This window comes from Labeo rohita, chromosome 14, assembly GCF_022985175.1.
Source record: "Labeo rohita strain BAU-BD-2019 chromosome 14, IGBB_LRoh.1.0, whole genome shotgun sequence".
NCBI lineage: Eukaryota > Metazoa > Chordata > Actinopteri > Cypriniformes > Cyprinidae > Labeo > Labeo rohita.
In genome coordinates this window covers 30164892-30178685 of record NC_066882.1, presented here as the reverse complement: position 1 = coordinate 30178685, position 13794 = coordinate 30164892, and the positions used below count along the sequence as shown (strand labels likewise).

General features: G+C 37.4%; 2 protein-coding genes across 3 annotated transcripts; one reads left to right on the top strand and one right to left on the bottom strand.

The window, feature by feature from the left end:
- Positions 1–1392: 1392 nt before the first annotated feature.
- Positions 1393–3809, bottom strand: rab9b (RAB9B, member RAS oncogene family). The gene is made up of 2 exons (XM_051127468.1): positions 3714–3809; positions 1393–2070 (listed from the first exon to the last, which is right to left on the bottom strand). Exon 2 carries the CDS (start codon positions 2034–2036, stop codon positions 1428–1430), a length of 609 nt encoding a protein of 202 aa, XP_050983425.1. The 5' UTR covers positions 2037–2070; positions 3714–3809; the 3' UTR covers positions 1393–1427.
- A 117-nt stretch (positions 3810–3926) lies between these two features.
- On the top strand, positions 3927–13728 carry fut11 (fucosyltransferase 11 (alpha (1,3) fucosyltransferase)). Of its 2 annotated transcripts, none has more exons than XM_051127458.1 (4): positions 3927–4144; positions 7208–7880; positions 10629–11251; positions 12609–13728. In XM_051127458.1, the coding sequence occupies exons 2-4, from the start codon at positions 7215–7217 to the stop codon at positions 12754–12756; spliced, it is 1437 nt and encodes a 478-aa protein (XP_050983415.1). In that variant the 5' UTR covers positions 3927–4144; positions 7208–7214; the 3' UTR covers positions 12757–13728. The 2 variants fall into 2 exon arrangements, with proteins under 2 accessions (XP_050983415.1, XP_050983416.1); XM_051127459.1 differs by having other exon boundaries at positions 3927–4152.
- The last annotated feature ends 66 nt before the right edge of the window (positions 13729–13794 follow it).

Sequence of the window (13794 nt, the reverse complement as noted above, 5' to 3'; positions counted from 1 at the left end):
TATGCGTTCTACTACATGTACCATAATAGGGTGGATCTAGTAAAGAAACAGTCATATTTCAACCCAAAATAAAAAAAAGGAGAAATGCATCAAGAGTGTGAAAGTTGCTCATCATATAATTGCTTCATGTGTGGACACTATTATTTTTAATAACTGTTAAAACCAGCATAAATTGAATCTAATACAACAAATGCTACAATGATGGATAAATCGTTTACAGTTTAAATAGTTCTTATGAAAGAAAATTAATTTATTTTAGTTGTTTTAATGTTACAGTAATAATCATGGGATTTTTTCACATTGTCAATATGAATTTGTGTTTAAATGTGTTTAATTATCATGAAAATATCAGTCAAAAATAGGCTTCATTTCTTTTTTAAATTGTAATATCTTGTTATTATCTTGTTTATTTATTTATTTATTTATTTATTTATTTATTTATTTAATTTTTTTAAATGTAACCCTGGACAAAAAAAACAGTCATAAGGATCAGTTTTTTTAAATTGATATTTATACATAATCGGAAAGCTGAATAAATAAGCTTTCCATTGAAGTATGGTTTGTGAGACTAGGGACAATATTTGGCCGAGATAACTACTGGAAAATCTGAGGGTGCAAAAAACAAAATAATAAGAAAATCACCTCTAAAGTTGCCCAAATGAAGTTCTTAGCAATGCATATCACTAACTGAAAATTAGGTTTTAATATATTTATGGCAGGAAATTTACAAAATATCTCCATGGAACATAATCTTATTATCATTACTTAAAATCCTAATGATTTTTGGCATAAAAGAAAAATTAATAATTTTGACCTATACAATGTATTGTTGGCTATTGCTACAAAAACATGCTACTTACGACTGGTTTTGTGGTCCAGGGTCACAAATAATATTTCTTTTTGAGGTGAAATATGACCCAAATATGTTCTTGACAGACTTCACCCAAAGAATAACTTATTAGTAAAATTAATTAAAAATGCATTATTTCTTTCAATACCACTTCTCTCAAACAATTACAGCAGTCTGCAATATGTGACTGTGGGTTATGTATTTAGAAATATCTGGAAAAATGAGTACCACCACATAATAGCTCAATAGTAAAATGGTCCATTTAAAACTGGCAGAATACTAAAAGGAGGCTAGATCTGCGGTCCAGGACATGAAGCTATCATTAAACACCACGTCACAAGCAGATAAGTCTTCGGCTGGAAAACTGTCATGGAATATATTATGTGTACCAGGCTGCGGAGAGATAAATATGTATAAAATACCTTTACTGTTTGGTAATTCTGTTACATGTGTAGCCGGGTAGCCCACGAGACACATCTGGTGCCTGTACCTACACAGAAAGCTCTCAAGCATATCAGCGAGAGAGAGTAAGTCCTCGGCTATGAAGCCACAAGGCCGGGGGCGATTTAGAGGCACCTCAACAGCAGGACGAGCGAGCCACTTTACGATTTCCATGGAGATCAATGGAGCTGCTCAGCAGGGTGTGGTCAATGGGGTCCTCGCTGGCTAGAACTTCCCGAACGGCAGCCTCGAAAGCAGCCCCCACGTTCGTGTCGTCCTTGGCGCTGGTCTCGAAGTACGGACAGCAGCCGTTTTCCTCACACCATGCCCTGGCCTCATCCTCACCGACCTCACGCTCTTCCTTGTCCACCTTGTTTCCCAGCACCACAAAGGGGAAGCGCTCTGGGTCTCGTACGTCTGAGTAATACATGAACTCCTTCTTCCAGCAGCCCAGGTTCTGGAAGCTCTGCAGGTCGTCCACGGCAAACGTGAGCAGGCAGCAGTCCGCCCCGCGGTAGAAGGGTGTGCGCAGGCTCTTGAAGCGCTCCTGGCCCGCCGTGTCCCAGATCTGCAGGGTGACCAGCCGACCGTCGATTTCCAGGTCACGGTTGAGGAACTCTACACCGATGGTATGGAAAGACTGCGAGTCAAAACGGTCGGTCACGTAGCGGTTCATGAGGGAACTTTTGCCCACGCCGCCATCCCCCAGGAGAATGACCTTCAATAAGAGGCTCTTCCCGCTCATAACGGCCCCTGGTACCACACGTGTTCACTGTAGCCTACATGAAGGACAAATACACACACAATGACATAATAACGTCTTTCCAGTTTGAATATACACACATTCACTCATCAGCAGATGAACTATGAATGGTCTAAACCTCTCAAAACAGTGTTCGGGATTCGGGAGATAATGGTTGTTTATCTGGTGTGGGTCAGATGCTCTGGTGACTGACCCTGAGACTTTGGCCAGGACAACACCTTCTCTGAGAGCACATGGATTGGTTAAGCACAGGACTGTCATTTACTTTCCTCTTTAGTTTCAACGCTTAAGCTTGTGCAAAAATGAAGATCAGTGTGACAAATATGATCTAATGTGAACATTTCCTGCTTCACCACAAACAAGAATGTTCTAGCTTGGTTATCGCATGATTGCAACCACAATATGTTATAACAACATGTCCTCTATTACCCTGAGGTGCAAACTTTTGCAGGCAAAATCAAGTCATTTCAATCAGGAGGTTTGTGTGAAGATGAAAAAGGTTCACCACAGATATTTAGCAGTGCTACTTCTGACAATAGACAACAGACCATTTTTGGCCGCAGAATTTCACAGAATATTTGTTAATGTGACCACGCCCAATTCTTACATACTGGAATAATAATTATTTTGTTCAAATTTTATAATAATTATAAAACACAAAAAGTATCACTGTAATTATCTAGCAACTACTATTATTGTTAGTACTTCAAGGCCCAGTTTCACAGACAGGGCTTAGACTTAACCAAGATTAGGCCATAGTTCAATTAGAACATAAGTAATTTTTATAAACTTAGAAAAAAAACATTACTTGTGTGCATCTTGATACAAAACAAAGGCACTGATATATTTTAAGATCATTCAGAGCAAGTTCCTTTCCGCTGAAACAGCTCAGACTTAAATTTTAGTCTAGGACTAGGCTTAAGCCTTGTCTGTGAAACCGGTGGTAAAATTATAATAAATGAATAAGGCACTTCCTTCAAACATGATATGGATCTTATTCAGACAGTCATTCTTCTCTTTTCTGATGACATTTGTGGCTAATACCAAATGTTTTACTGTAGTAATTTTGGTGAGAAGTAAGGCTGCTATGGTGAATTTTTGTTAAAGAAAATATACAGAATAATTTTCATAGGCATCATTTATTCCAACACGTAAACATAAAAACAAAAGGGCCAATTTTAAGAGGTCCAGAACTTGCCCAAAAATATACTGCATGCTACTGTGGGAAAACAAATCATTACTCAGCGTCATTCAACAACTAAAGTGTTTACTTGCGTATTTATTTAAATAACGTTACGTCTAGAGCAGGAAACAGATGATCGCTCTCTGCGCATGCGCATACCTGCATGACAGCTGTGTTTTTAGCATACGAGTGCTCAAGCTAAGCTTTATCTTTATTACTCTCACTATCATTGTTCTAACTCATCTCGTACGATGAGCAATAAACATGGCTGATATTTTTATGTTCGCGTTTGGTGTCATTAATCATATACATATTCTAAGCCCGGTTAGCTCATTTTAGCTATATGACTAGCACAGTTGTAGATGCTTAATTAAATAAACTGCAGCACTGTTACGCATACGTGAACATACATACAGGAGAAGAAATATCAGTCTAGTTATAAATTCCTTCAAACATGTACAATTACTCTGAATTACCTCATACTGTACCGCTAGCAGTGCTGCTGGGCTGCTGAGATTTCACGCTCTGTGTGCGTGTATGTTAGTGATTGAGCGAGCGAGGAGAGAGAGAGGGCGAACGTGTGTTTGTTAGTGTGATTGAGTTGTCAAGCAAAATCAATTTTAATGACTAATTTTATATAATAGTTTGATTGTATAAGTTTAATTATTATTGTATATCATTAAAAGGTCAAAGAAATTGTTGTAGAATTTTAATGTTAACTATAATTCTTTCTAATTCTCATCCAGAACTCTAGGTGGCAGTAATGCCTAGCTTTTCCCACTGGCATTCCTCAAAGCAGGAAGAACAGTTATGCCACAGCAGCATCTTGTGTGCATCCTGTTACAGGATAGTGTGAGGAAAAACAGTGGAAATGCAGCAATACAGGATGCGTCTGTCCTGAACTGAAGTAAGAAAGTATGCTGTCCGATCATGTTGTATGGAAAACAAGCGTCTGTGTTTGTGCTTTGTCGGAAATATGTTTTATATTCTTCTTTGGTTATGCTTGAAACATACTGTGCTTCATGCCTAGAGTGCATTTCTGGATATAATATGCGAATATGATCCCCAAAAATGCTGTTTAAGTAGGCTGCTGACTACGTTTTGCCACTATGATGACCAAAATGATGTGGTTTTGAGACCACATTGCTTAAAATTATGTCTATAAATCTCATTATGTTTTGAAATACAGCCATTTCTATTCGTTTACTCCATATTTAATACTGTACAGTGTTGGGGAGTAACTAATTACATGTAACGCAATTACGCAATTTAATTACAAAATAAATGTAATTGTAATTAATTACAGTTCCTGAGAAAAAAGTGTGTAATTAAATTACAGTTACTTTTGAAAAATGCCAGTGATTACAAAAGGGAATACATCTGAATTTTTTCACACACCCACCCCCACTTACAGATTTAATTGACTTCTTTCATGAATTGTATTGACTGCTCTAAAATGAGACACCAATGTTTCAGGAGTTTAGGACACAGAATAGGACACATGCTTATTCGATAACTGTTTTATTTCCTGTTTGGGTTTATGCATAAAGTTTATTTTTTAAGATTGTTTTTTCCAAGGCATTGTTAGATGTTAGCGTTTTCTGTCATTACTATGCAAACATTTGATTTCAAACCAAGTAACATAGCTATTAAACTATTTCTTGTTATGATGTTATTTATGTTATGATCTTGTTATGACATATAGGGCGGTGACCCAAGTTCGATTCCCGTCTCAAGATCCTTTGCCGATCCCGCTCCCCTCTCTCCTCTCAGCTCTTTCCTGTCATCTCTGTACTGTCCTATCACAACAAAACACATAAAAAGCTCCCAAAAAAGTAAAAAAAAAAAATGAATTTGTGGTGGCAGTGCTTTAAATTAAATGATTGCACAGCTCAGACTCATTCGGGGCAACTTAAGTCAGTGCTATATGTTTGATAATTTTTCTTAGTGGAAAATTTGCATTTGGTTAGCTAATAAAATATTAAAGCTTAATTCAATATTATGTGGACAATTTCTTAATTCTGTCATCCTGGTATCGTGGACTTGCTCTATTGTTTCATACAAACACAGCTGCTGCCATTTTTTTTGTACACTGCAATGGATTATAAGATAACTAACAAACTAGTACTATTACTTAATTATTTATGTGGTGAAATGTTGTGTAAGTAAAGTGGTATGACTGCACTGTATCCCTAAAATGTCTAGGTTGAACTTGCCGTTTACTAGTAACTGATTTCTTTGTGGAAGCTTTGTGTTCAAATTTTTCAACTCAGATCAATGTTTCGTGTGTAATAATTTTGCCACGAAACATCTAAATAATCTATCGAGCAGCTGTGTAATACGTGGGATAATGTTGTTGATAGTGTAGCCAGTTGTTATCGCAAAATAAAGATGTATGTTATCCCTTACTTATTATAATCTTAATTCAAGTCATAAAGGATTTTGAAAGTCTGACAGTAATCAGTGTTGAGTGCTACCGTAAGGTTAACTCTGCCTGGTTTAAATGTTTTAAAATGATTAACAGTTGAAAATATCAGAAATTTAGAAAACTTTTTTTTTTTTTTTTTTTTTTTTTTTAAATACTAGTGGGTGCATGCAGGACAATATAGTTCATTTATCTAAGTGAGGTTATTAAAATAAACTGTGACATATTATATCCAAAAATTCTTCATCAGTAAAATTGTTAAAAATTTGGGACCAAAAATTTGTTTTGACACTTTCACCTGACCATGTTTTGTTAAATACCTTTCTATCAAAGTTATCTGACATCAAAATGAATTTGTTCTGACACAGTTTAACTCTTGAGTTCTTGTCATATTTTGTTACCATTTTCTAAACTATAGCGAATAAAGTGTGATAATGTAAAAAATGTAGAAGGTGCCTGGATAAATTGATACTGTTGTTAAGACAGCAAAATTTTAGATACCAGTGAAATTTAAAAATTCTCTTTCTCTCTTTTTTTTTTAAATTTAAAAACAAAAAACACTAGCCTAACTAAAAATGCAAACAATATTAAAGTTAACCGTCTGTTTTTCAGGCAGGTATAATAGTAGGTTGTATAAATGAACTTCATTGTTTAAATATACATTAATATTTGTTAACACTACTAAAGTGATTCATTCATTCGATTTTCTCTTTGTCTTTTGTTGTTTGATTAACATTAATGCCATATATAGGTATATTAGGCTGCTGTCACTTTAAGACCTAATGCTTAGATCCTAAATACTGACATAATTTGATTTGTTGCATTCAGTTAACTGGCTGTGTTTAGGTGACTACTCACAAAGACTTGCATTGTAGCAATTTGTGTGGTTTGGTCTGTTCAGTTGCATACTCTCTTCTCTTATTACTTCTGACATTGGAGCAAAATATCGAAATATGAGAACATTCTCTTAAGATTTTTTTTTCCCATTAATTTTTATTTAACATGGATCTTTTATTAAATGGGTATTTCATGTATTGTAAGCTCAATACATTGCTTGTAAATGTAAGCAATTAACACAAGCACAAACAAGGTACTTAATTCAAATGTAGTTTCTCATTTACAAAACCAGGTGATTCATCAGTTCATTCATCAATGCAAATGTCTGCTTATGTATAGAAACAAAAGATTGGGCTTGATCACTGTCTGTCAACGTCAGTGTAGTGGTATTTGTAGTATTTGTACCTGCTCTGCCATCTCTACGAGAAATGGGGGCTGCATCTGAAATCGTTTACTTTTTTATTAGAAAAAAAAGTATTATATCCGAATTCACAGTATTTATGAAAAAGTACCTAGGTGACATACTATTCCATCAATTATTTTGAGAGTTCACGCTTTCACATTGGGCAGACATTTATCGAGCCCAGGTTTACTTTTGCCCTTAATAATATTTACAGTCCAATGTAGATACTTCAATTCTCTTTGAGCACACTGCAACAGTTCAAGGATGGAAGGGAAGTTTCAATGCAGTCTCCTTTTCTTTTGCAGGTTCACTATGGCGCTTTGCCTATGGCTTATTGTGGTGGCCCCAGTATGTTCCTGGGGACAGAGGCCAGTGGACACAGCGGACAGTGTTGTTTTCCAGCCCCAGAGTGCGCTCACTGACATGGAGTTTGCCAGTGTGAGCACATACCGTGGTCCTGGAAACACTGACCCTCGGCCCAATAATAAGCTTCCCATCCTTCTTTGGTGGAGCTCCAATCTGTTTCCACACTTCCCAGGAGATACAGAACGTGTGGACTGTGCCCACTCATCCTGTCTAGTCACAAGCAACCGCAAAGTCCAGCTGTATCGCCGCACGGCATCCATTGTTTTCTATGGCACAGACTTCCGGGCGTACGAGGCTCCACTGCCACGTTTATCCCATCAAACCTGGGCGCTTTTCCATGAAGAGTCGCCCATGAATAATTATCTTCTCTCTCACAATGTTGGAATCAGGCTGTTTAACTACACAGCCACGTTCAGGAGGGAGTCGGACTATCCATTGACACTGCAGTGGTTACCCTCTCTGGATTATCTTCTGAAACCAACGGCAGTCCCTCTGCAGGAGAAGAACCGCTGGAGACAGGCCGGTCTGGCCCCTGTGCTCTACATGCAGTCCCACTGTGATGTGCCTTCAGACCGGGATCGCTATGTTCAAGAGCTGATGAAATATATCGAGGTAATACTGTAAGAAATTTCAAATTTTCATACATTTGTAAATATGTTTAAAATAAATAGGCAAGTGGTTTAGCAACCAAGAATACCTTTATTTATATAGCGCTTTTAACAAACAGCTTGTGTCAAAGCAGCTTTACAGTGTTAAATAGGAAAATAGTGTGTCAATAATGCAAAGGACAATAGTAAGCTCAGCTCAGTTCAAATAGTATCTGTGCAATCAAGTCGACAGTATCGCTGGAAATTAAGCCTCTTAAAGTAAGCATTTCATTCAGGGCTGTCAAGGTCATCTCTAGGTGCTAATCCACCATCTGGACTGGATAGGACTAGATCCGGGTGACTGCAGTGACCATTTGATCTGGATACAGTCTGAATCTACTGGCTACAGGGACCTCGGAATAAGAACTGTCTAATATTAGCGTAGATGCCATTTTTCTTACAATGTAACAAGTACATCGGATGTTATGGGAAGTGTTCCTGGTTCCAGCTGACCTAATTAACCTAACAATCCTTTAACGGATTTTAATTATGGAAATGCGTTAGTGTGTTATGTGTAAGCCAGGTTGAAGAGATGGGTCTTTAATCTAGATTTAAACTGAAAGAGTGTGTCTGCCTCCCAAACAATGTTAGTTAGATTGTTCCAGATTTTTGGATCATTTTAGAAGAAAGGATCTGCCGCTCACAGTTGATTTTGATATTCTAGGTATTATCAAATGGCCAGAATTTTGAGAATGCAGCGGATGAGCAGGACTATAATGCGAGAAGAGCTTGCTCAAGTACTCAAGTAGATTTTGAAATCTGTACGATGTTCAATAGGGAGCCAGGGCAGTGTTGACAGAACCGGTCTAATATAGTCATACTTCCTGGTTCTAGTAAGAACTCTAGCTGCTGCATTTTGAACCAGCTGAAGTTTGTTTGTTAAGCCCGAAGAGCAACCACTCAATAAAGCATTACAATAACTAACCTTGAGGGCATGAAGTTTCAGTTTCTGTATTTGAGATTGAGAGCATAAGTCATAATTTAGAGATTTTTTTGAGGTGGAAAAATTAGGTTTTACAAATGCTGGACACGAAGAATTGACAGAGAAGCCTTCAAGCGTTAGATAGTGTTCTAGGTTATTACATGCAGTTTCTTTTTTTTTTTTTTTTTTTTTGTCTGATAATTAGCACCTGCTTTTTTTTCAGAATTTAGCAGTAAGAAATTACTAGTCATCCAGTTTTTCTTTTATCAACTATACATTTCCTTAGTTTTGCAAATTGGTATGTTTTGTAAGGCCACAATGAAATATAGAGCTCAGAGTCCTCAGCATAACAGTGAAAGCTAACACCATGTTTCCTGATGACATCTCTTAAGGGTAACATGTAAAGTGTGAAAAGTAGTGGTGCGAATACTGAGCCTTGAGGTACTTCATACAGCATTACCACTACTTTTGCCCAGATTTGCTAGTTGTTGAAAGTCAGAGCAACTCAGCATATTTTAGGCAGCTGGAGTGGCTGGGCAAATTATAATAATAATTTTATATATTCTTTAGGCTATAATCTTACACACATTGTTTTCGTTTGTCAAGTGTCTGCTATAGTACATTTATGCATTTGGCAGATGTTTTTATCCAAAGCAACTTGTGTTGAATTGAAGGTAAGCTTTCTAGCATGCATGTGTGTGCATGCTATCAGGAGTTTATTTTGAAAGGCTAACGTTATACGTTTGGCTGTGCACATATGTGAAGAAACAAAGTTGATGTTGCTAAAAAGAACATTATTTTGTGTATTTGGTGTAATGCAATGGTTTGAGGTTCAAAAAACATTAATTTCCACATACTGTACATTATTGTTGCTCCTCTCTGCCCCGCCTTTTTGAAATTTGTTGATTTTTACAAAGCTCATCATTCTGAAAAGCGTGGTGTGCTCTGATTAGTCAGCTATTCAGTGCGTTGTGATTGGCAAAATACCTCAAGTGTGTGATGGAAATGTCACACCTTTTGTGATGCCGTGTCATGGCGCGACTAGAGACAAAAACAATTAAAACCCATTATAAATGAAACATTTGTTGTGTCCAGTGAGGACATAATCAATTAGTGATTATAATGACTCATGCTGTCTTTTTACATGTGCATTGCGTCGTGCCTTGTAAACACAACACCATGTCTGCATTTTTGATCGTAGAAATGACAAACAAGCACTACACTGCTCAAAGCTTGCGTTTGAATAGCCAGTAGCAAATTCTTTAAATATGAAAGCGTACTTACAGGCTGTGAGTCAGAAGTGCCAGACTGTCCTTGCACAGTTGGAATTGCCCCACTTTAAAGTGTGCACAGCTACTCTCCCAGGTTGAGGAAACAGTCCTCGTAAAATGGGCTACACATACTCAAATATTTGCATTGCACTGTGTTGGAAAACTGTTGTAAATACAACTTAACCACTGATTTCTAGTTGTGTACTAATTTGGAAGGCCAAACAAAGTACTTTTACTTTCACAACGAAATACACAGCGCCTCCATGACATGGCGGCGCTTGCAACAATACTACAGTGAGAATAAAAGTTACACCACCTTTGTTTGAGTATACATTTGGGCGGTGTTATGCAAATCTTCCCACACTGTGACATAGACATCTCTTTGGGTTTGAGACTTTAATCTTTGCAACTTTACATATGTTATATATGCACGAACAGCTTGTAACACTTCAAAGACAAAGGGCAACATGAAACCACATCATATGACCCCTTTTTATCATAATTTGTGTCTTCTCCTCAGATTGACTCATATGGGAAGTGCCTTAATAACAAACCCCTGCCTGATTATCTGGAGGACACCAGCACAGCCACTGGTGAAGACAGGCGCTTCATGAGTTTCGTCAGCCGTTATAAGTTCCACCTGGCCCTGGAGAACGGCCTGTGCCCCGACTACATGACGGAGAAGCTGTGGCGGCCCATGCACCAGGGCTGTGTGCCCATTTACAGGGGTTCATCATCAGTGGCCGATTGGCTGGCAAACAATCATTCCGCTATCCTTATTGATGATTTTTCCTCTCCACGGGAGCTGGCGGAGTTCATAAAGGCTCTGGACCAAGACGACGCAGAGTATTCACGCTATCTGGAGTACAAAACGCCGAGCAAGATCACTAACCTGCGTCTGCTGGAGGGCCTGGAGAGCAGAGAGTGGGGCGTCAATGACATGAGTAAACCAAACTACCTGAATGGGTTTGAGTGTTTTGTGTGTGACCGAGAGAACGAACGCCTGGCAGCAGAGAAAGCACACAGGAAGAACCCAAAACAGAACCTGTCGCCTCAACCAAAGATGGCCAACAGCTCACACATGGGCTGCCCGCTGCCCAGTCCTGGATATGGACCCGTGGAACACATTGACCCAAATGATGGGTAAACAGCTTTCAGTTAACATAATTTGATAAATATGTCAAATGCATCACTATTTTAAGTTAAAGCGGTCATGCACTAATTAATGCTGCTTGCATCCCTTTCATCGCTGCTTGCAGCTTTAATTATTTTATGATGTTCTCCGAGGTCCAATGTTAGCAAGATTTTAACAGTGATAGGCCATTTTTCTATCCTGTTTTTGACCCTCTCTGCAGAACAGTCTGTTTTTAGCACATTCTATGATTGGCTCTATGACAGCTTTACATATTAAACATAACAAAGGTACGCTGCTGTGATATACACCTAAAAACAACATTTGGTTTAAAAATGTGTAGCATACAGCGGGTAAAATAAATATTGAACACGTGACCATTTTTTCCCGGTAAATATATTTCTAAAGGTGCTTTTGACATAAAATTTTCAACAACCCAAGCAATCCATACTTACAAATAAAACAAAACAAAACAAATAATCTCAGAAATTAAGTTATGTGTAGTAAAATAGAATGACACAGGGAAAAGGTATTGAACTACTGAAATTTATTTAATACTTTGTACAAATCTTTGTTGGTAATGACAGCTTCAAGACATCTCCTGTATGGAGAAGCTAGTCACATGCATTGCTCAGGTGTGATTTTGGCCCATTCTACCACCGAGTCTTTAAATCTTGAAGGTTCTGTGGGCCTCTTCTGTGCACTCTGATCTTTAGTTCTTATTTTCTATTGGATTCAAGTCAGGTGATTGGTTGGGCCATTCTAGCAGCTTTATTTTCCTTTTTCTGAAACTAACTGAGAGTTTCCTTGGCTGTGTTTGGGATCATTGTCTTGTCATCTCCATTATCCTGGTACTTTAGGTGTTGGGACTGGACCAGCTAATATAAATTTCCACTGACAAGGGGTAGAATTGCTTCCTAAGTACTGATAGATGGCTTTCCATGCCTTTTTGCATCTCCCTTTCTTCATGTGTTCAACACTTTTTCCCTGTGTCATTATATTTTATTACACATTACAAACTTAATTTCTGAACTTGTTTTGTTTTCTTTGTATGTATGGATTACTTGGGTTGTTACTAACATCTGGTGAAAACTTAAAGTCAACAGCACCTTATATATTTACTGGAGATATATTTACTGAGAAAAATGGTGATGAGTTCATACTTGCGACATCACTGATGGATCCAATATAGTCAGACTCATCTTTTACTTTGTCAGTTCTGAAATTTACAGGATGTTTTTAAAGTACGTTAACCTGTCTAGAAGATCAAGGGAAATTTGATTTCTTAGTTCATGACCCCATTAAATGTGTATATGTTGTTTTAAAGGAAGACGGGGAGTAGAGTAAAACTCTGCTGTTTGTTTTCAGCTGGCTTCAGATGTGGCCGCAGGACTACTGGCAGAGTCTGGATCAAGCAGAGGGTTTGGAGTCACTCATCAGACACAATGTGTCAGATCCGTCATTACTTTGGCAGCATATACAGAGTATTGCTGTGAGGAGAGCCAGAGGCCGATGAGATGAACCCAGGACTCACCAACCACCTGAGGGGATGTCACGGATCAAAACTTCCTCTGACATCTCAAGACTGAAATATTTTTGCAAACAGTTTGGCAATCCACCCAAGGCTGATGAGACGTTTTTGAAATTAGATTTTTTTTTAAATTCCTAATCAGATAGAAACAATCACAATAATCTTGTTACATTTAAATATTTCCCATCAGTAATTTGTATTATGCATTTAAAATGAATGTTTTTGAGCTATATGTTAAACTGAAAAGCTTCAGCAGATGTTGAACGTTCACACCTTACAATCACTCGGGACTTGCTTGCAGCTTGTCACAGAAGAGCTCATGGAAGGATGTCACTACATTTATGATAAACAAAAATGATGTTGGTGCATGATGGTCTTTAAGAGTGAATCATGAAAACAAATCAAGGTCAAATTTCACTACAAAAATCAAAAAGAAAAAGGTAAAGCAACCCTTTGAAACCCTTTGGACCATTACGATTTTGGCTCGTTAAGCATGTGTCTAAATGATTTTTTAAACATTATGCTCAATGCTAATGCTAATTATTGAACATACATCAATTTCCATTTGTAGTAGTTACAATATAGCATTTTTTCACATGATGGGAATAAATGGGAATTCGTAGCATGTTGGAGTGAAGGTTGTTTATTGTCATACAGTGTCACAATTGAAAATTAATTTGTCAAAAATGTCACAATTGCAAAAATCATGCAAAAAGTCATAAATATGTATACTTTTTCTCTATGCAAAATGTAACTTTTCTTTTGATTTTTGAGTGAGGTTTTTTTTTTTAATGACCTGGACCTGTTCTTAAATGGTTCATTTGATTGTCCTATAAGACTCCTGGGACCTGTTTCAGTGTTTGTGTACCTCAGTATTTCTTACGCAATATTTATATATTTATATTTTTTTATTGCACATTCTTGTAAGAGAACAATAAAAGGAGAATTGGACTTGCATTCAGTGAGACTTTTGCTTTAATTGTGAATCTTGATGCAGGATACATATTTTTGTAACAATGCTAC

Coding starts and splice junctions, on each gene's coding strand:
- rab9b (XM_051127468.1), bottom strand. CDS start 2,036: ATGAGCGGGAAGAGCCTCTTATTGAAGGTCATTCTCCTGGGGGATGGC.
- fut11 (XM_051127458.1), top strand. CDS start 7,215: ATGGCGCTTTGCCTATGGCTTATTGTGGTGGCCCCAGTATGTTCCTGG. Junction 7,881..10,628: donor AGCTGATGAAATATATCGAG/GTAATACTGTAA, acceptor TCTTCTCCTCAG/ATTGACTCATATGGGAAGTG. Junction 11,252..12,608: donor CACATTGACCCAAATGATGG/GTAAACAGCTTT, acceptor GTTTGTTTTCAG/CTGGCTTCAGATGTGGCCGC.